Genomic DNA, 26,805 nt, shown 5'->3' on the forward strand with positions numbered 1-26,805 from the left:
AATATACTAAGTTAAGTATTCACTTAGAATTTTTGATAATTATTTCGTTTATCTTTTACTAGGCAATTTCATAATAAGTTAATATGTAGTACATGTGATGCATGCATATGTAGCTATCATATGCGTGCTTCGTACGCATGCTAATATATCTATGTTCCTTTTAATTCGAAATGGGTCATTACAATATCTCACTAAAATCACTCAAGTGAGAGATGAGTTGGTTGCAGTGGGAGAGATTATTCCAAAATAGCATTTGGTTAGGGCCACTTTGAGAAGTTCGCAAAGAAGTAGTATGTCTTGATTGATGGGATTGTGGCTCGTGAGCATCTTCCAGATTGGGGAAGAATGTCAGACGATTTCCTGCAAGAAGAGATAAGACAAAATGCCAAGAGTGACAACCAGCATGGTGGGGATGATGAGAATGTTGCTCTTGCAACAAAGGGCAAAAAGAAGTCCAAGAAGGGGTCCACGAGTGGGACCAAGCAACAAGGCAAGCAAAAGGAGAAGGAGAAGGACATGAGAAAAGTGAGATGTGGTGCTTGTCAAAATATGGTGCACTATGCATGTAATGTCCCCAACATTTTGAACAGCAAGGGTATTTTGCAAATTTTAGGCATTTTTGGTTATTTTGGCAAAAAGGTGGCAAAAGGGTAATTTTAGTATTTTATATTTTGGTAAAAAGGTGGCAAACAGGTCAACTCAATAATAAATTAAAAGAATTTCTAGAAGTTGCTCAAAGTAAAATTATAAAAGGAAAAAGGAGCTCATTTTGGAGATGATCCTGACTTATCATTTCTAATGCTGCTGAACTGAAGCTTAAGTGAGTTCAGACCGAGGATTTCAAGCGAGGTCCTCACCCTAGTTTCTATGGATTTAGTTGCCACCCTAGCTAGTCTTCCAATTTCGATTTAATCCCTTACTCTGAAAATTATGCTACAGTGATTGATTTATCTCTCCTACTTATTTACAATAATAAGTTATCTACCAATGCTTCAGTAAATATCAAAATAAATTCAGCTTCAGACTTCACAAATTATGAGAAAAGCATGAGAAACACCAACACATGAAAAATCACATTGACTCACTTGTTTTTGGACAAAAGTCCCCGGAAATACCCAATGTGGGAAAACCAGTGCAGCAGATATGAGGGTTTCTTATTATTGGTAGTAAATTTTTGAATACAAACTGGATGCCCCAGAGAAATGACAATCCACTCAGAGAAGATAACTGATAGAAAGATAGTGAGAATTTTCTCACAATGAATCTGGAGATTTTGCACTCGCCTCAACTTTTGGATGACCCACTACGTAGTCTTTGCGTGAGCCTACGCAGTCACTCCGTGGCTTCTGCGTGGAGACTCCCTCTAACTGCATCACCCTTGTTGTCGTTGTGCCTGTTGCTGAGAAATCGAGATTTCTTTTGTCAATCACCCACAGCGATTCTTGACATTGATCTATGTTATTCCCCCAGCAATTTTGCATCAATCTCCTCTAGTCGCTGCGCTGCCCCTCCTTGGCACTGCGTTGCCTCTCTGATCCTTCACTGTCTTCTTTGAAGTATATTCACTAGAACAAGAAATCACTTCCTTCCAATATTTCCTCTGATCCTTACTGCTTGATCATTGGTTCGAATTCCTTAGCCAACCTTGCCCTAGGAAAATCGAACTGACTGACCAACTTTCCATGTATCTTGGAATGAACCCCAAGCCTCCTTCTTATACTTTTCTTGTCGAGACTTCAATGACCGAGATTAAGTCTCTAATCAACGGCTAAGATTAAAACTTGACTTGATCTTCTTTCTAGAACATTCTCACCCATATTTTGATTAATAGCCATTAATACTTTAATTTTCCTAAGTTCAGACTTAGGAACCCCATTAAAAATATTAATTATTTTAATAAAAAACAATTCGTACAATCTGTGTGGAATTTCACCAAATGGTTTCTGGGATCTGTAGAACTCATGTGCCTTAGCCTCTCCACCAATTTTCATGGCTAGAGCACATTTGATGCTACCAAAAACTAACACTTACCACCCTAATTGGATTTTCTATAATTTTCTGAATTAATTGCTAATCAATTTTAAAGTGTATGGGGCTGACTTGTTTGTTGCAAGAAGGGATCATTTGCTAAGGAGGTCGAATTTTGGGTGAGCGCCAAATTATATGACTGAGAGAGCCAAAATTATAGAGAGGTTGAGTTCACCCATAAAGGTCACAAATCTACTTCAGGTGGGCCAAGTTAACTAGAAAGTGGAGGTTGAATTGTTTCTGCTCAGAGGTAGAATTGTAATTTCACCGAGGGTTGTGTTACTGCTCAAACTAGTAGGGGGCCTAAAAGGGACTTCTAAAGGGACAACTGCTAGGTCAAGGGCAACAATGGAAACTTAGCCCACTGTCACCTCAGTTAAGACTCCCTACTCTTTACAGACTTTCATCGATGGCAGGAGACCCGGTATATGGAAGTCACTTGTGAAGGATGAATCAACAAATGGATGTGAAGTTACCCTAATGATCCTTTTCCTAGAAGGGGATAAAGAATGGAGCTTACTTGTTGTTTAAGCAAGGTACAAAGATTTCTAGGATAAGGAGGTGAGGATTTGAGGGTTAGGTAAGAGGAATATGCCTTTTAAAGGAGTTTCCCAATCCTAAAATCCTTATTTAACTTGACTTCCCCAATGGTTCTTGAAGAATTGACTTTTCAAAGGTATGGGACCAAGTGGACCCAGCCCAGGTTAAGGAGAGAGAATCTAGCAACCAATGATATTCTTAACCTAGACAAAGAAGGAAAAACGATCAAAGAAAGAATTTCCACTTAAAGGTGTCAAATTGATCTATGAGGTGCTAGCCTAGGGAATACCAATGTAAAGTTTGATCTCAGAGATAGGGCTTGAGATATCTCACAACTCCACCGTCGAAATGGCTTCAAATTTGGAAGAGGCCTTCAAGACACACCAGCGCAGTAGAGGCAAACTTTTTCTATGGCTATTTTGTCGAAAAAGTGATGCCCTAGGTGACCCAACTTGGCTAGACCTAGAAACGAAGGGGAAGAGGTGGAGAAAAATGGTCCTTGAGTGATCACCTATTGGTAGACCAGTGCCTATTCCCTTAGAGAGAATACAGTCTAGCAGAATGATGAGAAAGGACTTCGCATTTAGGTCAAGGAGGCCATAAAGAATACTTCACTTGGTCTTTAGGGCAAGAAGAAGAGACCTCAAAGCTTTTATACTTTGCTTGGCAAAAAGAGATGGCTTATCAAGATAAATTCACTGGTGGAATTATCCCTAGGAGATTTGATTCACATACATGGCCCAAACATTGAGAGATTGTATATAGAAACAATAATTCCATAATTTTGCAATTATGCAATGTAGTTGTTAGCCCTGGTATAGCGAAAATCCCATTCAATGCATATGACGAAAGTAAAACAAGAATAACATTAAATGTGTGTACTACTACTTACATGTAATAGAACATATCCAACCATCAGCGATTTGACAATAAAGAAGCTCTAAGATTAAATACTCCAATCCAAACAGCAAAATTGATCCATGCTCCAAATCATCTTCCCAGAAAAAGTGTGAAATTCTCTAAAGAGAAGAAGGATCGAATGCAAAGTGTTGATAAAAACGAAACCATGTCTCTCCTATTTATACACTCATTAGGATTTCAAATTGCCTAATTTGAGCCTACATTAGCCCATCAACTAAAATAATGTGCAAATAACTATCTAGTATCTATCAAAGTCACTTGACATGGGGACACGAGACACGAAGGACGCGGGAATTCGAGTGTCGGACACAGACACTTTGACCCCCCGGAACAGGACACGTTATATATATATATATATATATATATATATATATATATAGTTCTTACACAAATTCTCATTCATGATACAAATTCATTGATTCAAACATAGATCTTCATGACTCATCTAGATGTAAGTTTTACAAAGTAACATTATGCATACAAATACAATTGTGACATAAGCGATAAATCATTATACATATTCATCAATGATCTAACAGGAGAAAGACAAGATACATTAGTTTTCTCATTAAGTCATTAAAATCAAAATGTGTACAGTGTTACATAGGTAGTATCAATGCCAATGGCAAATAGAAATGACAAATAAAAAATTGTTGATTTGGGGTAGCATCGGAGATTCGGGTGTGCTCTAGCCACGAAATTTGGTGGAGAGGTTGGGGCACATGAGATCTCCAATACCCAGCAAGGGTTTGGGTAGATTCTAAACAGATTAGGAGATATTAAAATAATTAATATTTTTAATGGAGTCCCTAAGTCTAAACTTAGGGAAAATAAAATATTATTGTGTATTAATATGAGTCTGTGTTAGAATGGTCCAAAAGACATGGATCAAGCCAGATGTAATCTTAGTCGTTGATTAGGGACTTAATCTCGGTCGTTGAGATGTCAACAGGAAAAGTATAGGAGGAGGCTTGAGGGTCACTTGGAGAACACACCAGATGGTCAGTCATTCTATTCTCTAGAGCGGAGTTTGCTAAGAAAGATAGAATCAGTGATCAGGAGAGCAGCTGAGGGGCATTGAGTACATAGAAACAGAGAAGGCAGAGATTGTGCCGGGAGAGCAGCGCAGCAGCCAAGGAGGGTAACGCAAAGCCAGCAAGGGCTCACGCAGGGCCACGCAGAGGTAGCCAAGTGCTACGCAGAGCACTAGAGGGGCTAGCATAGCTGATGTAGAGGCTCCCAGAGCTAAGGCAGGGCCTCCTGGGGCTGATGCAAGCCAAGAAAGGCTGACGCAAGGCCAGAGTGAGACAGAGAGGGGCTGACGCAGTCCAGATTGGGCAGACACTGGGGTTGCAGGAGCAGTGTTGTTCTGAGGAACTACCAGAAGGGTTTTCCGAGGTTTCAACAAAGAGATTTCTCTCAAACTGAGGTACAGTTGCTAAGGAAATTCTCTTTAGGGTAGGCCAGTTACGGCACCCAGATTGTACTCTGATATTGCTTAATAAGAAAACCCTCAGATAACTGCACCAGTTTTCCTGCATTGTGTTTTTCCGGGGACATTGGTTCAAAAATAATGGTGTCATGTTGTTTGTTTGTTCTTGTTTCTTTTAGTTGCTATTCTGTAATATGTTGAGCATGCACTGGTGTTTATTTTCAATATTTACTTTGTAAATAACTTGTTGAAGAAAAATAACAAGTAGGTAGGAATAAATCAGAAAAAGTGCATGAAGGGTTTATAAATTAAGTAAACTTATAAACTTCAACATGGTATCAGAGCGTGATTGCAAATCACAGGAGGACTAAGAGACCTCAGTGGAGCGGAGCAATAGCAGTAGAAAATAGTTGTCCCGAGGTGACAGAAACTGTTTCTAGCAGCACGCAAGCTAGGAAGTGTGATGCAGAGCCAACCAGAGTCACGCAGAAAAAGTCGGGAACTATGCAGAGCCTCTAAGAGGCCAGCATTGCTGATGCAGAGGGCCAGAGGGCTGATGCAGGGCATCACAGGGCTAACGCAAACCGATCTGAGGTGACGCAGAGCCAGCGTGGTGCAGAGAAGGGCTGACGCAGATCACAGAGAGGCAGTTGTCGGGGTCTAGAAGGCTGTAGGAATATTGCAGAGTGGAGCTGGTGAGGTACTGTAGTCAGAACAGTACCTAACAGAGTAAGGCCAGAGGAGTTGTTACTGAGGGTTTCTAGCCGAGAACCTTGGATCAGTAGTGCAGTTGCACAAGGCGATCAGAGTAGGGGGCATCTCGACAAGCGACAGGAGGATTTCCAAGAGGGAAATCAGGACTCAAAGGGAGTCCAGAAGAGAACTTCCGGACTTGAAGTAGAGACTCAGAGGAGTCGAACAAAGAACTTCCAGGAGGGAAGTAGAGGAGCATCATGGCACTACACGGGGTAAGAGACCAGGATAGACTGGACAAGCATCGAACTTCGCAGTCTGGAAGGCCAGAATCCTATCAGTGCTTGACAAGAATCATGTCAAGAACTTCGCCTTGAAGGAAATAGCTATCCCAGTCGACCCCAATGATAATTAAAGGTACGAAGAGGTGATGGCGATAACCAAGTGCATTATCCTTGACGGGGTCAAGGATCATGTGGTACCACATATAGCCGAGAAGGAAACGGCATTTGAGATGTGGGAGGCTCTCAAGAAGATGTATCAGCATACTTCTTTGCAGAGAAGAATGTTGCTTGAGAATCAGATGAGGTCGTACCAAATGAAGAAGAGACAATCGATTGACACCTTCCTCGGAGGACTGAATGAGATTCGAGATCAGTTAATTGCTACAGGGGCGACACCAGATCAGGAGCTAATGGTGAGGACAGCCCTGAACGCTTTCTCAGAAGACTGAGAAGTGTTTGTCCAGAGTATACTGGGCAGAGGAACACTTCCACCTTGGGACGAGACGTGGGCAGCTCTTTGCTAGGAAGAGATCAGACGGCAGTCGAAGATAAGTAGCAGCAGCAAGGGGATCAATGTCAAGCAGGAGGAGGAAGATGTGGCCCTAGCATTTGTGGGGAAGCAGGAAAAGCAGAAGAAGAAAGATCTCTCCAAGATCAAGTGCTTCCACTGTGGGGAGCTAGGTCATTATGCGACCCAGTGTTCGAGGAAGAAGAGTAAGGGAGAGTCTTTTGAGACTAAGGCAGTGCCAGCACGGGCAAAGAAGGAAGTTTTGACAGACGATAACTGTGCCATGAGTGCACACGCACCACTTGAGTGTAAGTGGGGAGACATCGAGCTGTAATCAGGCAGACTACAGGCGATGAGGGGTAGGATCCTCGAGGTACCTAGCCTCTTGGATTAGTTCTTGCTACTGAAGCCCCGACGAGGAGTAGCAGGATTGGCTGAGTCGGGTAGAGATGGATATGGATGGAGCAGCAGAGGGAGCTATAGTGCAGGAGTCCCGAGACAACGCAAGGCTAGTAGGTTGCAGCAATGCGAGAGGCATAAGAGTGTTGCACCAGTGCAGCAAGGCACAAAGAGCTGTGCAAGGATGCGAGATGCAGGGAATTGTTGCAGCAGCGCAAAGGTCAGAGAGAGGGAGCACTTGTCAGTAGCAGAGGGAGCTTCATCATCAAAGGGTGTTTCTAGCCCAACAAGGAGGTCAGTTGGGAGATTAGTTACTTACTTCTCAGTAACTAAGTTGTAGTGCAGCAGTGGGCATCACGATGCAACATGATGAGAGGAGGTACCGTGCAGATGCAGTGCTAGGAGGAAGGACCAGCAGCAACACGGATGCAGAGGGAGTTGTCGTACAGATGCAGCAATGGCAGTGGCAGAATCATGGGCAGCAGTACAAGATGCAGCAGTGCAGAGGATGTTGGGCAGGAAGGCCTATCATCAGCACAGGTACCGATGTCGGATGATCAGAGTAATACTCAGTGAGGAGTATTGCTAGAGCACAGTCCTCGCTAAGAGGGGGTGTTGATTTGGGGTAGCATCAAATGTGCTCTAGCCACAAAATTTGGTGGAGAGGTTGGAGCACATGAGATCTCCAATACCCAGAAAGGGTTTGGGCAGATTCTAAACAGATCAGGAGATATTAAAATAATTAATATTTTTCATGTAGTCCCTAAGTCTAAACTTAGGGAAAATAAAATATTAATGTGTATTAATATGAATCTGTGTTAGAGTGGTCCAAAAGACATGGATCAAGCCAGATTTAATCTTAGCCATTGATTAGGGACTTAATCTAGGTCGTTGATATGTCAAGGAGAAAAGTATAAGAGGGGGCTTGAGGGTCACTTGGAGAGTATACCAAATGATCAGTCATTCTATTCTCTAGAGCAGGGTTTGCTAAGAGAAATAGAATCAATGATAGGGAAAGCAATTGAGGGGCATTGAGTACAGAAGAATAGACAAGGCAGAGATTGTGCCGAGAGAGCAGCGCAGCAACCAAGGAGGGTGACGCAGAGCCAGCAAGGGCTCACGCAGGGCCACACAGAGACAACCAAGTGCTGCGCAGAGCACGAGAGGGTCCAGCATAGTGACGCAGAGGCTCCCAAAGCTGAGGCAAGGCCTCCTAGGGCTGATGCAGGCCAAGAAAGGCTGACGCAGGGCCAATGTGAGACAGAGGAGCTGACGCAATCCAGATTGGACAGACGCTAGTGTTGCAAGAGCAGTTTTGTGCAGAGGAGCTGCCGGAAGGGTTTTCCGGGGTTTCAGCTAGGAGATTTCTCTCAAACTGTGAGGTATAGCTGCTAAGGAAATTCTCTGTTAGGTAGGCCAGTTACGACACCCAGATTGTACTCTGATATTGCTTAATAAGAAAACCCTCAGATAGCTGCACCAACTTTCCCGCATTGGGTTTTTCCGGGGACATTGGTCCAAAAATAACGCTGTCATGTGGTGTGTTTGTTCTTGTTTCTTTTAGTTGCTAATCTGTAATATGTTGAGCATGCACTGGTGTTTATTTTCTGTATTTACTTTGTAAATAACTTGTTAAAGAAAAATAACAAGTAGGTAGGAATAAATCAGAAAAAGTGCATGAAGGGTTTCTAAATTAAGTAAACTTAAAAACTTCAACAAAAACAACTACAAACCTGAAGGCAGTATGTAGCTCATGAGTCCTCAATCCTCATAATCAAAATCAGCATCATTGTACTCATCATCATGGTCACCACTGCTCTCCTCTGCTGCATCCTCCTCCTATGTATTCAATGTCATCTCTGCCTCTGCCGGTGTGGGGGATGACCCCTCCAAAGTATCACCATCATCAAAAGTGACAAGCTCTAGCACTGGGTCATTAAGATCCATGTTGACCAATGCCAACTCAACATTGTTATCCTAACCCATATCATCAGGAAAGACATCCCACATCATTGTCTTTCCCCTCAACCACTCATCCGTCTGCCTGTAAATAAGACAAAGGTTGGTGTGCACATTGTTGAAGGAAATGTAACTAGGTTCAATCTTCATAAATGTACTTTTGATATTTGTATTTATTCAAGAAAAGAAATATTATTTTATAATATATGTCAATGAGTTTCTTGTTCATTGAAATAGGTCTAGCACATGTTAAAGTGTTATAGTTGAGTCAAAGAGTCAAAAGAAAATGTTGAAGACCTTAAGGGCATGTTACTCTAGGTATAATTATGTATTAGAGTCAAAGAAGACACCTCCAAGCAAATTCAAGTCTCCTCCAAGCATGTGGCACCATCAAAAGAAGCAATCTGAATTAAATAAGACAATTCGGCCTGCAATCTACAAGTCGGCCTTCAAGTCGACCTAAAGGAGGGACAAACCTCTATATACAGAGGTTGTCCACTCCTCTAAAGATAATGCATTCACATCTCTGAAATTTGTGAATTAAGGAGGCAAGTAAATGGTGGTTGAAGGACGAAAGAAGAGTCTCCAACGGCAACGAAGAAGGAGTTGTGAAAATTTCTGAATCTACACATAAGAAACCCATACTGCAATTACTGGTTTAACATCTCCTACTTGTTCTTTACATTAACAAGTTATTTAATTACATAAATATCAATGTAGAACACTATTGCAACCTACACATACATACAGATTAGAACTGAAATACACTATGACAATCACACAAGGGACACCGTTATTTTTGGACAATCGTCCCCAAAAAAACCCAATTCGGGAAAACCGATGCAGCATATAGAGGGTTTGTATTATTAAGCAAATTCTTGAACACAACTAGGATGCTAGATATGGCTCACCCAAAAGAGAAAAATCCTGGCAAAAGTACCTCTATCCGGAGACAAATATTCTGGCAAATTCAGCAACTAGATGATCAAACCCCACAGATGACCCAACTATTCCCAGTGCTAGGCAGCGATGGCTGCTCCAAGCTCTGCGTTGGAACTGTGTCACCTCCTCTAGGAGTTGCGTCACCCCCACAGTGAGCCTCCCTTGCTCAGAAAGTCGATTTGCTTAACTGTTCCCTCTCTACCCCAGAGAATCTTGCCAGCACTGCCTCTAAGGGCCTGCGTCAGCCCCTACGACTTTTGCTTCACCTGCATCAGTCCCTATGGCCTCTGTGTCACCCTCTTTGGGACTGCGCTGTCTCTCCCAGCGCTGCTCTGTCTCTCTACTATGTATTCTTTGGCCTCGGACTGAAGTTCCCTTGCAGAACTACCCCTCACTGCAACTCAGATCACTAGCTCGATTTTTTCAACAAACCTCACCCCAGAAAAATCAAACTCTTTGATCAATTCGGTGTATCTCCAATTGACCCTCAAGCCTCCTCTTATACTTTTCCTGTTGATGAATCAACAGTGGCGATCTAATTTCTAATTAACAGCTAAGATTAAAACAGGCTTGATCCTTGTCACTTAGAACCTTCTCACCCATATTTTTTATTAATACACATTAATATTTTTATTTTCCTAAGTTTAGACCTAGGAACCCATTAAAAATATTACTCATTTTTAAAAATCCTCCTCCGGGTGGAATTTCTCCAAACAATTTCTGGGTTCTAGAGATATGACGTGTTCTAGAACCTCCACCAAATTTCAAAGCTAGAGCACATTCGATGCTACCCAAAATCAAAATAAGTCATCACCGAAGAGTTAAGGATTGTTTTCTAGGGTTAATAAAGTCACACGTGCGAGAAAAGGTAGGATAGTCTGCAGTTATATCAGTAGTAAGGTCACAATCACATGTTCATCATTGTTTGGGTTAGAAATTTGGCCTACAAGACCTCTCAAGTCAAGCGAAGAAGACTCTCTCTCTATCGAAGGTAAAAGGACCCTAGTTCTCTAGGGTACCTCTCACATGTGCGAGAATTAGGGCTGTTGTGTTGTCACACTAAGCCTAACACTATACATCAAGAAGGGACTCGGTTGATCAAGAGAAGGAAGGAGTATCCTTAGGTTAAGGATATCACTAAGTACAAAAGATAAGTATCTCTTCTAGAAGGTCTACTAACAGTGGAAGGAAGAACAAAATGTCGGAAGAAGGGGGAAGTCCCAAGGAACAAAGTGCCAAAAGGAGGTGGACAAAGTGTTGGGGAAACATAGTGCAGAGAAAAGGAAGGACTTGACTTGTGCTTGGAGGATCTTCTAGTCAAGGGTCTAGGCTTTGTCATTGATCAAGAAAGAAGCTTCAATAAGAGAAAACTTACCGAAGGGTTTTCCTCCAAGAGGAGAGGATTTGGCCCTAGCAAAACATCATGCGTTCTTGTTTTATATTTAGACAGCAGTTTGATCAAGCGCACACACATGTATTAATAAGAGAAGGAGAAGATTAAGCTGACAAAGACAAATTGTAAAAAGACTTCACAAATTGTTATCTAGTCCCGAAGAATCATTCTACACCTAATTGCCCTAGATTCAACAACATGGTATCCGAGCTAAGGTGACACATCAAGGAAAGGGCATCTCAAGAACACTCATAAGGTGACTCATCAAGGAAGGACATCTACAAAAGTTGAAGCATCAAGCCAAGAAGTCTCTATCACATCAAGGACAAGAAGGTCTATCATCTATCATTCATCAGAGGAGACTACAAAGCTAGAAGAAGAGCCTTATATAAAGGCACCTACAAAGAAGAGCAGATCAAAGAGGGACCTACATCAAACCATAAATCATCAAGCAAGTATCATCATCAAACAAGCCCACTTAGAGAAGACATCTTGAAAAACACCAAGATTCAAGGAAAGCAAGCCATCAAGACTTCAAGGAGAAAAGAAGTCAACTACATTTCAAAATCTATCAAGTAAGTATATGTCCCCTTCTGAATATACATCAATGTCTTTTTGCAAGGAAAGTAACAAATTGGTAGGTACCAATAACTTTCTTGCATGGAAGAAGAGGACTGATTTACTTCTCAAAGAGAATGAACTTCTAGAACATGTCAAAGGGACAAACCCAAGCCTCAGCCAAGTACAATAAGGATAAGACAAGAGCTCAAAGCATTCTAATAGAATCTATCAAGGACTCTCTCATTCCTTATGTCTCCAAATTTGAAACATCAAAAGAAATTTATGATAAGCTAATAGAGGTATTTTTGGTATCCACAGCCAGAGAAGTGATATCTCTAAGAAATGAATTGTACAAAATGAAGATATCCAAGGAAGGAATAGCTCCCTACTTCATGAAGATCTCTGAGATGAGGGATCAACCTCAAGAGCTTGGGGAAGTCATGTCTGACAGAGAAATGACAACTATAGTATTCAATGCTCTACCTGAGGAATGGGGCAACTTCAAATCAAGCATATATGCCAAGAAGGAGGCAACCACACTCAATGAAATGTGGTCTCTATGCAAGACAAAGGAAACTAGACTTAAAGCAAAGGAAGATGTGGGATCAAAGGAGCAAGCATTTGCTACCATGGCCAAGAGAAAGGGAAAATTTGGGAAATTTGGTCCACGAAGAACAAACAACAAAGATATGTCCAAAATCCAATGCTATGGATGCCAAGAATATGGACACTACAAAATGAATTGTCATAAGCTTAAGAAGGACAACAACAACAAAAGAAAAAGGGAGGAAGCTCACATGACTCAACAGGTGAAAGAAGAAGAAAAGAAGCAAAAGAAGGAAGATCATCCGGATCTCTACTATGACTAAGTCAAACACTTTACTTAAAGTCTTCTTTCAAGGTTTTGAGTAGGATAGGAGCATGTAGGAATAAAATAAAAATTGCATGGATAGAAGCATCTTCTAGAATCTAGAAGCATGAAGTACGTATAGTTCTAGATACTCATGTAGAAGTAGCATTGATAATGAGAACAAAATGCATGATTAGAAATATCTTCTAGAATATAGGAGCATGGTAGATATAGCTCAAGATATTCATGTAGAAGGAGCATACCTAGTATAGGACCTCATCCACAATGAAAGAAAATTGATCATGATTAAGAATCTTAGAAGACCTCCATCATCAAAAGAAAGAAAACATTTGCAAGGCAAGCGTCTTTAAGATCCTATGATGGAATCCTCAAAAGAAGGTTCATGAACCAAAGCAGATGTCTCATTGGAAATCCCATTCACGGGATTCAAGAAAAGGATGATATGCAAGCAAGCTAAGATGAAGCAAGAAGGGCCACACCAAGGACAACCAAATGAAGCTAAGATGATCAAAGGAGAATCAAGATGAGGTATGTATGCATCAAAGTTTAGTCATGTTATCATATGTATATTATTGAGTCATGGGAATAGTTCTATAACATGATCAAGTATGAAAGAATCTCTTTCACCAAGGACATGCTCGAAGGCATGTACTACAATGCAATGAAGGTCAACAAAAGGATATGCTCACATAAGGAGTATAAGATTGTTGACTAAGAAGCAAGAAGAAATGTTGACTAGTCCAGGAAGCAAGCAATGAAGAAGTGCTCTCACAAGGAGCATAAGGTGGTTGACCAATCTATCCAAGAAGAAGCAAATGAAGAAAGAGATCAAGCATGTGAAGAACACCATGATCACAAAGAATCACTATCTGATAAAGAACCATTGAAGATATCTCCCGAAAGAAGGCAGGACAACTCTGACAAAGGAAGGAAGGACCCTTGACACCAATGAAAGCCTTGGAGATATGAAAGATGCAGATAATCGATTCTACTCTACGAAGATGTCATGATGAAGAAGCCATCCAGCAAAAGAACCATTTAATGTTGAAGAAATATCAGGATGAAGTCATGATGGGCAACTAGGTCGAAGCATGTAAACAAGCCAGTACAACGAAGCATCCAAGAGAAGAGTATTCCAAAGCATGGACAGATGACAAAGGAGTAGCCAGATTACAAGAAAACTGATGTACGACAAGAAAGCCACTTTCCATGAAGGAAGCAATGACATGACAAACCAGGAAGGAAAGTGATTGATGGATGGTGCCCTACCTAGAAGAAGTTCGAACAAAGACTTCATGACATCAAAGAAAGGAAGGAGATCAAGTAGCTGAAGGACCCACGAAGAAGAAGTTGTTGATGAATGAAAGAGTCCCTAGTTAAGAGGGAGCTCTGACAAATCCCTGATCAAGAGGGAGTTTGGATCACTCCTGATTACAAACGAGTGACAGTTGTGTTTTTCCATTTCATGTGTCATGCACTAGACAAAATTAACAGTCATATGTATAAATGAAGGCCATGAATGGAAATGTAGATGCAAGATAGAGACAACATTGTTGTCTTCACTTGGGAGGAAAGAATGGGAGGATTGGGTAATCCTCTGGAATCCGATACTCTTTGAGGATGTGTAAGGCATCCAAGACAAGAGTAGGCAAGAGGACCGATATTTTTTTAGGGTTGGGAACCCAAGACAAGAATAGTCCTAGAAGGTCATACTCAATGAACACCCAAGTGGGTATGTACCCTGAGAGACAATGACTAAGGTGTTTATAAGTCATTGCTCTCGCTAACATTGTGCTCTGATCTATTGAGAGATAGAGTTATCAGTCAAGGCCTTGTTGTGGAAACAATGTTGGTTATTATGATGCTATAACAGATGGATTGCAAATCTAATTTCTCTTATGTGAATTCTTCAAGAGTGATAATAGCCAAGCACCTTGTAATGTTGTATGAATACCTACCTAGTTAAGAGGGAGTATTGAAGGAAATGTAAATAAATTTGGTCTTCATAAATGCACTTTTGATATTTGTATTTATTCAAAAAAAATATATTATTTTTATAATATATGTCAATGAGTTTCTTGCTCATTGAAATAGGTCTAGCACATGTTAAATTGATTTAGGTGAGTCAAAAAAATCAAAAGAAAATGTTGAAGACCTTAAGGGCATGTTACTATAGGTATAATTATGTATTAGAGTCAAAGAAGACACCTCCAAGCAAAGTCAAGTCTCCTCCAAGCATGTGGCACCATCAAAAGAAGCAATCCAAATTAAATAAGACAAGTCGGCCTGCAATCTACAGGTTGGCCTTCAAGTCGGCCTAAAGGAGGGACAGACCTTTATATATAGAGGTTGTCCACTCCTCTGAAGATAACGCATTCACATCTCTGAAATCTGTGAAGTAAGGAGGCAAGTAAAGGGTAGTTGAAGGACGAAACAAGAGTCTCCAAGGGCAGCGAAGAAGGAGAAGTCATCACTGAAGAGTTAAGGACTATCTTCTAGGGTTAATACAGTCACACGTGCGAGAAAAGGTAGGACAATGTGCAGTTATATCAGCAGTAAGGTCACAGTCACATGTTCATCACTGTTTGGGTTAGAAATTAGGCCTACAAGGCCACTCAAGTCAAGCGAAGAAGACTCTCTCTCTATTGAAGGTAAAAGGACCCTAATTCTCTAGGGTACCCCTCACAAGTGCGAGAATTAGGGCTGTTGTGCTGTCACACTAAGCCTAACACTATACATCAAGAAGGGACTTGGTTGATCAAGAGAAGGAAGGAGTATCCTTAAGTGAAGGATATCACTAAGTACAAAACATAAGTATCTCTTCTAAAAGGTCTACTAACAGTGGAAGGAAGAACGAAGTGTCGAAAGAAGGAAGAAGTCTCGGGGAACAAAGTGCCGGAAGGAGGTCGACAAAGTGTCAGGAAAACATAGTGCAGAGTAAAGGAAGGACTTGACTTGTGCTTGGAGGATCTTCTAGTCAAGGGTCTAGGGTTTGGCATTGATCAAGAAAGAAGCTTCAATAAGAGAAAACTTACCAAAGGGTTTTCCTCTCAAGAGAGGAGAGGTTTTGGCCTTGGCAGAACATCTTGTGTTCTTGTTTTATGTGTAGATAGCAGTTTGATGAAGCACACACACATGTATTAATAAGAGAAGAAGAAGATTAAGCTAACAAAGACAAATTGTAAAAAGACTTCACAAATTGTTATCTAGTCCCAAATAATCATTCTACACCTAATTTCCCTAGATTCTTCAACAACACCATTATCTCTACCCTGAACTGCTCCAGCCTGCTCTTCTTGACATTATACAAATTCCAATATGTGCTCCAATTCCTCTCGCAACAAGAGGTTGAAGTCACCTAAGAAAGGAGCCTCATGGCTAACTGTTGTAGAGGAGGGTTTGTTGGCCCATGAGTTGACCACCAAGAATAGTGCTTCTTAGGCCCCCTATCTCTAATCACATCATATCCTGCAAATCGACCAGTGCTAGTGGAAAATTCTGCAAAGGCATCCTCCACCTCATCCAGGGATGCTCTATCCTAAAATATCTGCCTCAATGCAGCTTTCCTCCCCTGTGAAATTTCCCCATCCTTGTGAGGAGGGAATCTGTGGGAAGGTCCACCATTCAACCACTCATGGTTGTAGTACTTTGGGTTGAATGAGTGAGCAAAACAATGTAAAGGTGTGCAATTCTTGTCCCATATGCTAACAAGAATATCTTGTATGGTGGTGAAGAAGGCCTTTGATGATGTCTCATACTAGCGGCACTCACTCTGTAAAATAGTGCTCCTCACAGACTCAATCATGGAATCCCATCCCTCATAAACCTCTCCTAGGATGGGTTAATTTGTATCTGCAAATCGAAGCAAAGAAATGATAAGGTCCATGATCTGAATAAGTAGATCTGAATAAGATCCTTGTAGACAGTGAGGGTTGTATGATTTTGTACAAAGTTGTGGATATGTCGTGCATCCTCAATAATGCTTCCAATCCAAAGCACAACAGAAGCAATAGATTTAATTGCTAAATTCAAAGAATGGACAACGCAAGGTGTCCAAAATACTTGTGGATATTTAGCTTCCACAATCATGACAGCAACCTTGCAAACAGGTGCATTATCTATAATGATTCGCACACAAGAATCAACACCTACATCTTCAATAACTTTAATCACTAACTCACCCATATATTGTGCATGCTTGTATTGTCCAAGTGCATCCACTGATTTCAAGAAAACTGGACCATTCAAGGAAGACACCCTAAAGTTGATGAGTGGGTTTCGTGTTGGATCTGTCCATCCATCAGAAACAATGCTAACCCCATAGGTTGGCCATGTTGATTTAATAGGCTCAACCATTTTTTCCACCTCTTTCTTTGCCTTCGTCAACAATGTGATTCTAAGCTTCTCGGACCCAAGAGGTACATACCTTGATGGAGCCCCTTGAGTTAGAGCTCGACACATCTCAACAAATAAAGGTGAGTGTGCAACATTAAAGGACATGAAGTTCTGATAGAAAAAAATGCAATGGTGGGATCAAGCTCTTCCCGTTTCTCCATTTGAAAAATCTTCTCCATTGGCCCAAGTGCCATTATCTTTCTTTTTGCTGCTTGTCCCCCACCAGAACTCTCAAATGGAAATTTTTTGTTGCTTTTCCTCAAGAATGGAAGGGGCTCTTCGTTCTTTTTTTTTAGATGTTGCAGCCACCTTTTCCATACCAACGTTGGCCTCTTTTTCCATTTCCTTCCTCTTTGTTAAAGACACGTGTACATGCTTCAATTCCACAACTTAGTAAAGCCAACAAATGAGCTTTCACGCGGAAATATGTGCTCGTGAAATGATTTTTAAACTAGTTGCATTTCCAAGCAACATTGCCTCCGCCCTTCATCTTGTTGTCTGGCCCTCGCTCTCTTGTAGCATATTTCCACAAGGGATATTTGTTATCTTGAGGTTGTTGTCTTCCCTAAACATTTGAAGTTGTTGTTGCAGGCCCACTTGCAATAGAGGGAACACTTGCAAACCCTGATGAAATCGGAAGAGGAGGGGCGTCTCCAATGGGGACATTCTTCCCCTTCCTTTGCCCCTTCCCTGCTGCCCTTGATTGAGACATGAATGTTGTAAAAAATAAAGAAAAAGTGCACAAATTTGTAGAACAAATGCACATGCAAACTGCTGTAATAAAAATGCAAAAATATAGAGAGAAAATGCTCCAAAATATAGAGAGAATCGCCTCCAAAATGCTCCAAAACCCTTTGATCTTAGCTCTCATACACCCAGAGAAAACCCACAATGACTTTGGTGAAGAAAGAATGACCAAATCACACTTTTAAAGTCGCACGGAGGGCAAAAATCCGTTACACGTTTTCTAGAATCGAAACACGATCGGACATAATCCGGAGGACATGTGTCCTACCGAATCGTGTTTGATTCATCCAATTCGGAACACATGGGGCCAGGGGAGTGAATCTGGTTTCTTAGCTATCTACTGGTGACAAACCCACTAAACTAGCTCACAAATAAAATAATAAACCTCCCAAGAGGTCGAATGATCAATAATGCATGTTGTTGGGCTCTCTAAGAGGCTTGATGAATTCCATAAGTGCCAAAATGATGAGTTAGACTTCCAAAAGTACTGGACAAGGGGTTGGCCCCTTGTTCTCCACATAATAAACATGTGGTGCTCCCAATGGTTGTGAGGGCACACAAGTGATCTCATGGGTCTCCAAGTAAGTGTAAGATGCTTGTAGACCATCAGTCAAGGCTCGAATGATGGTGTAAGTGATGCCACATCATCCTACAAGTCTTGGGTCATCTGCCAAGTGCACGGTACATCTATGGGGTTAGATGGGCAAAGGTGAACTCGGTGCATCTTCCTCGTCCAATAGGTGAACCTCAAGCAATCTTTGAGCATTTCTAGGGATCCATGAAGTGTTGTCTAGTGTTGTGGAGGCCCATGGCTCTCAACACACACCCTACATGGGCTTAAGTAGCTCTCTGGAGGGTTAGGACCCCCTATAGGGAAACCAAACCCAAGATGGAGACCATCTGCAATCTTGCATAAGATCCAATGCATCCCCTAGCCTTCCAGTACAACAAGTCATCAAGGAAATAGAGTAAAAGAGCTTACAAACCATGCACAACGGGTGGGGACTTCATAATGGCATGGCCTTCCATAATGGGCTTTGGCATGTTCTAATGTCTCCAAGCTCCAAATGGGGTTAACCAAGTATCCCATTAGGTGGTTTATAATTGTAAAGGGGATAATTTGTGCAAGGTACATCCTTTAAAAGGTGGTGGCATGTGATAGAGAGATGAATAGAGTAGGGAATGAAAAGGGGCAGCCCTGGGCCACATTTTGGGGTACAAAGGTAGCTAGTAAAAGGGAAACCCACACGGGTATATAATGCATAGGAGGCCGCAATCGTGGTATATGAGATGCCTAGGCCTTGATTTTTCCACCATTCTTCATATGCCTTTTTCCTTTTATGATTTTTCTTTAATAAATTGCTTGGGCCTCAAGGGGTAAGAGCATGATGTGCGAGATATAGCAGTGGATACCCCCTTTTAAGGTATGGCGGTTCATTGCCCACCAGGGGTTGGGACAATCATGGGCTCCTATGTGATGAAGGAGGCTCATAGAACCTGTAGCAACCAGGGTGATTGATGGCCATGATGATGGGGTAGATCTCATGTGTTGCCTTTTGCCTACGTGCTAAATGTGTTTGTCCCGGCCATCTTTTGCATTTTGTGGTACATTTTTCTATTGGATGTGGTCAATTATGCTTTTTCTTTTCTTTTTAGTTGCATCGACCTCCGGGGCATCATTCCAGGCCCGACCGAAGGTGTGGGCAAGGGGAAGGGGAGAGTTAGCCATATGTGGACCCAATAGAGGAATGTGGACCCAGGTGGGAGAAATGACGAATGGGTTAACAATGAGTGGAGAGGGGAGAATATATGTGGGTGAGGAAGCAGGATCATGCGACCAAAATCAAGGTTTCCCATGAAATACTATCCCTAAAACCAAATGGTCAGTAAAAGAGATCCCACGGGACTGGAATGCTAAGTTAATATCAAAAAGAGGTCTAGGGGACGAGCACAGATGTACCCCATTCTTTCCACCAAATCCCCCCATTGATCCATGCCCGGAAGTGTCCTTAATAAGCAAACTACAATACTCAATTACTAAATGACAAGGCACACCTTTACATTCAGGAGGCTCACCTTCAAACATATGATCATGACAGATGGGTGAGGGACCCCATGGTTGGCTCAGGTGGCAGAGAAATGGCACAATGAGCTAGTTGGTGGCTGCAAGGAGCTACTGGCTGCCGCCAGAGGACCATCTTGGATAAAAAAATTCTCCTAGGGATATCACCCACAAAATGGTGGGTAGCAGGTTGAATTCCAAAAAATTTGAGGAGGTTGAGTCCTTTGTCTACAGAGGGTTGAGTCCAATTTTCCTCTTGGGTCGAGTTACTGTGTTGAAGCCTCATTTAACTGAGCAAGTTGCTTGTCGACAGGGCCGAATTCCCTTGTTATAAGAGGTCGAATTATTGGCATTACGAAGGGGTCAAGATTATTGTGCATGTGGGTTGAATTTTTGCTCAAAGGGACGTGTTCGAAAGTGGGTCACATTTCAGTGGGCTGATTTTTTTGAAGGTTGAACATTACCCAAGATGTGTGCATTTCCATAATTTCCTTAAAGGGGCCAAGTTATTTGAGGTTGGAGGCCAAATTGCATTTGTGGGCAGTGATCACCTACAAGAAGGTCAAACTGATATTGCCAATACGTAGAGTATTTTCCCAAGTTCTTCCTTCCATATTTGTAAAGAAATTCTCCCAACTAATGAAATAATGATGTTACCCTTGGAGTGAATTTTTTGTGCATGTTTACTAGTTGTTGCAAAGATTTTTCACTGTGTGTTTGATGAAATTTTTGAACTATTGTTGTAGTGTTCTTTAAGTGATTCACAGAACTTTGCATGCCATATATTTGTCAAAAGTCTGCAATAGAAAAATGTAATGTTCCAACTAGGAAAATTAACAATGATATTTAAGCAAGGCACACATGCAACACAAAAAATTCACACAGTAATTATACACCCATAAAATTACACTAGAACTGCGCCAAACTGAGCCATTTTATTATCAAGGAGGGAGTACAAAATATATGGAATGTGTCCATTTGTGCTTGCCAAAGCAGGCTAGACAATCCTACGTGAGAAAATGTTGCTCGGAACGCAAGGAAATGATCCCTCCTCAAGCTCTGCACTAGCCCTGGGAATTCTGCAACTACTGGCTAGAAGAAACCCCTATTTGAGCCCCCTAGAATGCTCAGAAAATTATGCCAAATTAATCTCAGACTCTCCACTGCAAACCCAGAAAATCATAAGAAGGGTTTGGTCTAGTTCCAACCTTCCAAAATCACCCCCAATTCTTGTGAGCTCCTCCACTGAATGGATAATACGTGCTACAGGAACTCAGCCTCTGAAACGCCTCCAAAATGCTGGGAAAAATCCCTCAACAATCCTCCTGGTGTCTCCTGGCAAGCCCAGCTCCAAATCCCCTGTCAAGATCTACCCACAATCAACCCCCGCAAAGAACTATGTAGTCCATAAACACCATCTGCACAAGCCCAAGAAAGAATAATTCGACCTGGGCTATAGTCACACCCTCAGCGCACAAATCCACCTGAAATTTGTTGTAGAAAGCCAAAGTAATGAGCCTGCAAAATCCTGGAACTAACTCATCCTAGAGAAACTTCTCCTCAAGAACACGTGGTCCCTTTTTAGCACCTAGATTACTCCACAAAGCAGCTTGATTTCCTTGTAATCACTCCAGAATGCCTCCAAGGAAGTACGACAATGCTCCCCTAGGGTGGCACTCAAGGTCCACCGAAGGAGTGAGATTTCCCCTTAGAAATCTCTGGTGTTGAACAACACTTTGTGACCCAGCTAAACAGCTTGAGCAACAATGGTTTAGATGTCAAATTAGCAAAAGGTTCCAAATGCTGCCTTCCCTCCTCTATTTATAATTGTTGCCTCACTTCGCTTATGGGTCCCTCATCCTCTATTTCGACCTCCTTCCCAAAAATTTGAATTTCCTCCAAACGGTGTGTATTTCCTTGAGGGGTGGCCCCCACATCTCACCAAACTTTTGATTTTTACCAACTTTACCAAAGTTTGGCATCCAAAATTGTGTTAACTCCAAAATTGCAAAATTGTAGATCTCCCTTAGCAAAATTTATTGAGAAGCAACATTCCAAAAAAGTTTAAATTTTTGAACAAAATTTGTCAAATTTTAGTGTTGGTACATTACAGTGGTATCAAAACATGGTCTTGGCCAACTGTGGTATCAACACCTATGACCCCAGAGAGATTCCAGAACATGACATATAGAAGATAGGGGCACAAAAGTAGAGGAGGAGAGCTACAAATTAAGACAAAATGAGATGCTACTATGCACAGAGAAAAGGCAATCACTACATCAAAAGAGGTCAATACGACAAGGTCAGACAAGAAGGAAGCAGCATTTGTGAACATCTATGTCAAACCCTCTCAACGACCCTCACATCTATAGTGGAGTATCATGACCCACTAAGCCTAGTTTCTTGCCAGCCAGCTCCCGAGAACCAGCCGACCAAGAGGACATGCCATTGGGGGGATATCATAGGGAATACCAACTCTTTGAAACTCACTTGAGCTTCTTCATAAATGTCAAATAGAAATGGTAAGATATAATGAATTGCCATTGAGTTCCTCCTCATGTTATAATTCTTCATGGAGCCTCCATCTAGCTTCTAGATTCTCCTATTTTTCCTTATTATTTTATTGGTTGGGACCATTTTCCACTTTTTGCGTCCATTTGAATAAAATAATAATTTGTCGTCATTCCAATAAAATAATAATTTGCCTGTTCTCCAATAAAATATTAATTTTCCGCCATTCCATTGGAATAATGATTTGTCTTCCTCCTCCAATAAAATATTATTTTTCCGCCATCCCACTAAAATAATTTTTCCTTTCTCTCACAAAATAATATTTTCCCTTTTTAATATTATCCAAAAATTTCCAAAACTCCTAAGTTATTTTTTAATGCACAAAATTGGGAACATCACATAATAGGGATGTCAGGCTTAGGGCACTAGTACGAGTATAGTGATTAGTACAAGTGCAGGTACAAGTGCAGAGGAGAGTTCACGGCAGGTGGAGCAGTAACAGCGGGATGAGGAGCATGAAGCTCCACCCACCACCAGTCGAAAAAGAAACAGAGAGGTGCTTCAGACATTGAGAGATGCACAAGAGTTTGTGGGAGCTCCTAAATCGAGCACCAGGGATAAGAGACCACCAAAAAGGTATTTAAGGTATAAGCAGTGTTGCACACATCGCAATAAAATCGCGATTAAATCGTAAAATCGCGATTTTTTAAAATCGCCGATTCAAAGCGCGATTTTTATCCAAAAAATCGCCTCTTTTTTTTATAGCGATTTTTATCGAAAAAATCGCGATTTTTTCAAAAAATCGCGATTTTTTCGCTTAAAATCGCGAGGGCGCGCGGCAGCGGGGTTTTATATGGAAAAAACGAATTTTTTTTTATTCATTCAGCAGTCCGCCGCGGAGGAGAAGGAGAAGAAGTGAGGGAGAGGGTTGCCGTCGGTTGTGGGAGCGAATCGATGCGATTTTAGGAGGAATCCAAGCCAAGATCGCCAATTTGTCCATAAACCAGGTATGTAGATTAATTTTTTTTTGTTTTGGTTCTATAAAAACTTTGTTTTTCATTGTTTTTAAAGAATTTTTGGAAATTTTTCATTGATTTGGGATGGGTTATTTGTTATGACTATGAGAACCAATTTTTGATTTTTATTTTCTCATTTTCTTTAAACATTGTTTATTTTTTTTTATTTTTCATTGTTTTTTGGCATTTGGTTGGGTAACTTGGGTTTAGAAATTGGGATTTTGGAAATAATTAGCTTGTAATTTTGCAAATGCTAAATTGTAATTTGTATTTACTATTATCATTTATGTAATCCTAAATTCCTATTTCCTAATCCTTATTTTTCCATAGGTTTGCAAATTCAAAATTCAAAAACAAACATGCCAAGGAAATTGGATCCTTTCTGGGAATATGGTGACCCTAAAACTCCGAATGATAGACAAAACTTGTATTGCAAGTTGTGTGGAAAGGAAATATTCGGGGGGGTGTACAGGTTGAAGTTCCACCTTGCACAAATCCCTGGACGTGATGTGGGGCCCTGTCTAAAGACAAATGCTGAAATTATCCAAAAAGCCATGAGAGCATTGGGAGAATTAGAGCACACTAGAGACGCCAAAGAAGAACTCAAAAGGCAACTAAAAAGGTCAGTTGAAGGAAGTGGGCCAAGTGGCACAGGTTCTACTGCAGCGTCAGTCAATCCGGTAGCTGCATCATCATATTTTGTTCCTCGAACCACACCTGGTTCACAACCAACTATTGGTTCAATGCTAAAAAGAACTGAAAAAGAAAAAGCTGACAAGTTGATGACAAAATTTCTCCTCTGGAGTGATATTCCTTTCAGCATTATAAGGAATAATCCATTTTTCCAACCTACTCTTGATGCTGTTGCCAGTGTTGGCCCGGGGTACAAACTCCCTTCTCTTCATGATTTCAGAGGCCGGCTTCTTCAAGATGAAAAGCGTGACTGCACCCAAAGATTGGAGGATTTTAGGGCATCATGGGCACAAACAGGATGCACTGTTATGTCAGATGGTTGGACTGACCAAAAGGGGAGAACCCTTATAAACTTCTTGGTTAGTTGTCCCTTGGGGACTATGTTTATCAAATCTGTTGATGCAACTCATCAAATGAAAGATGCAAAAACTTTATGTGATTTGCTGGATGTGTTTATTTTGGAGGTGGGTGCAGAAAATGTTGTCCAAGTCATAACGGACAATGCTGCAAATTATGTTGCTGCTGGTAGAATGCTTATGGACAGGCATCCTACTTTATTTTGGACACCTTGTGCTGCCCATTGTATTGATTTGATGTTAGAGGACATTGGGAAAATTCCCTTTGTCAAAGAGGTTGTTGACTCATCAAAAAGCATCACAAAATTTATTTACAATCACACATCTGTGCTTAGCTTGATGAGAAAATGCACCAACAACAAAGAGTTGGTGCGCCCCGCCATTACACGGTTTGCGACGAGTTTCATATCTCTTCAATCCCTCTTGAATTCTATGTGGGATTTGAAGAGAATGTTTCTTTCAGAGGAGTGGCGTGCTTCGTCAATGAGCCGCAAACCAGAAGGAGAGGCCGTCTGCAGACTAGTTTCATACCAGGAGGACTTCTGGGCGGGAGTGCAGGAGGTGTGCGCTGTTACAGAACCTTTGGTAAAGGTTCTTCGGTTGGTTGATGGTGAGAAGCCCGCAATGGGCTATTTGTATGAAGCCATGGATAGGGCCAAAGAAGCCATTCGGTCCTACTATGATGACAAGGGAGATGATGGGTTCCAGAGACAACTCCTTCTATGGAAGGTCATTGATGAGCGATGGAACAACACACTCCATCGTCCCATTCATGCTGCTGGCCTTTTCCTGAACCCTGCATTTTCTTATGCATGTGGGTTTAATTTTGATGTTGAGGTCGTGGAAGGATTATTAACCTGTGTCCAGAAGATGGTGAGAACTTCAGAAGAACGTATGGAGGTCTCTAGACAAATTGAGCAATATAAGTTGTTAGCTGGCACATTTGGCTTTGAGATGGCTGTCATTGATAGGACGGTTAAAATGCCAGGTATTTTTTAGTTTGTACTATGTAGTATGTACTTTGTAACTTTGTTTCAAATTTCATTGTTTCTTCAAATTCCATTTTTTTCTTATGTTTATTTAAAATTTTCTTTGTAATTTTGTTGTAGACGCATGGTCGAAGATGTATGGTGGTAGAGTCCCCCTTTTGCAAAATCTTGCCGTGCGGATCCTCAGCCAAACATGCAGCTCCTCGGGATGTGAGCGCAATTGGAGTGTATTTGAAAAAATACACAACAAGAAGCGCAATAGGTTAACACTTAAACATTTAAAATATTGCAAATTTCCAAATAAATTTTTGAATTCATTAAAGTTTTAAACAATATTTTTTTTATAATATTAATTATTAATTTATTATTTCATGAACTTTGTACAGGTTGGAGTCCCATAGACTTAATGACATGGTCTATGTCTACTACAATCTTCGATTGTGGGTGAAACAACTAGAGAAGACACCTGATACGGAAGCCATCTCATTGGATGGGATTGACACCACTGCTGAATGGAGGGTTGAGACCGAGAGGCCTCTCATGGATCCCACTGAGGATTGGTTAGTGCAGGATGAGGGGGAGGAGGAGGGGGAGGAGGAGGAGGAGGAGGAGCAGGAGCAGGAGCAGGAGGAGGAGGAGTTGGAGGAGCAGGAGGAGGAGGTGACACCGCCTACCCGGGCTACCCGGGCTACCACTACCACCAGTAGAGGACGTGGTCTCCGTCCACCTCAGCCTCCTATAGCTGCTACTACTAGTTCTTCAGCTTCTAGAGCACGTCAGACTCCACTGCCATTTCCACCAGCACAGGCACCAGCTTCTACATCTAGAGGGAAAGAGAAAGTTGTGCCATTTTCTCGCAAGAGGGGCAGAGGAAATCAATAGGATTAGACTTTCATTTTATTGTATATGACATTATGACATGATGAGATACATTATCATATTTTTTGTTGATATTTTGAGGCTGAGTTGGACTTGGGACTCAGGACTTACTATTCAGGACATGATTCAATGTTATGTGTGATTTTAGCGCTAGAAATGATATTGAACATCTTATATATTAGTTTTTTTATCATATTTATGTGTCAATGTATTTATTTTATGTTGTAGATGGTTTAGATATTAAAAAAATTGAAAAAAAATGAATATTTTTGTGCCAAACGATTTTTTCCCGCTTTTTTCCGATTTTTTCCCGATTTTAACGATTTTTTCCGCTTTTTTCCCGGCGCCGATTAAATCCCGATCGCGATGTGTGCAACATTGGGTATAAGGCATTGATGAGTGAGCTCATGATAGTGAGCCTTCCAGTTATTAGGAGGTTGTATAGCACCAGGTGTGGCAGGATGCGATGATTGGAGGTGTACAACTCCATCATGCTAATAATGATTATGCTATTCTATCTAACTTCGAAACTCTACTAGACAATAATCAAGGCTACCTACAAGAGAATACAAAGGCATACAAACACAAATCTTTCAATCTGGATGAAAATATGTAGGACCTACTAC

At 41.2% G+C, this 26,805-nt stretch overlaps 2 protein-coding genes across 8 annotated transcripts in view; one reads left to right on the top strand and one right to left on the bottom strand.

Annotated features, from left to right (window-relative positions):
* Nucleotides 1–26,805, bottom strand: part of LOC149206006 (uncharacterized) — a 415,715-nt gene that overhangs the window by 180,827 nt on the left and 208,083 nt on the right. The gene's annotated exons all lie outside the window — the stretch shown is intronic.
* LOC149206007 (uncharacterized) lies at nt 346–26,524 on the top strand. Its single transcript, XM_089396198.1, has 3 exons — nt 346–595; nt 25,421–25,562; nt 25,687–26,524. The coding sequence occupies exons 1-3, from the start codon at nt 346–348 to the stop codon at nt 26,180–26,182; spliced, it is 888 nt and encodes a 295-aa protein (XP_089252324.1). The 3' UTR covers nt 26,183–26,524.

This window comes from Pinus tabuliformis, chromosome 1_2 (assembly GCF_031772625.1).
Source record: "Pinus tabuliformis cultivar Carrire ecotype Pingquan chromosome 1_2, CPIR1, whole genome shotgun sequence".
NCBI lineage: Eukaryota > Viridiplantae > Streptophyta > Pinopsida > Pinales > Pinaceae > Pinus > Pinus tabuliformis.

Bases quoted from the DNA above. Each gene is read 5' to 3' on its own strand.
- LOC149206007 (XM_089396198.1), top strand. From the start codon at position 346: ATGTCAGACGATTTCCTGCAAGAAGAGATAAGACAAAATGCCAAGAGT. The intron at 596-25,420 runs GTATTTTGCAAA...ATTTTGTTGTAG, and splicing joins CAACATTTTGAACAGCAAGG to ACGCATGGTCGAAGATGTAT. The intron at 25,563-25,686 runs GTTAACACTTAA...AACTTTGTACAG, and splicing joins CACAACAAGAAGCGCAATAG to GTTGGAGTCCCATAGACTTA.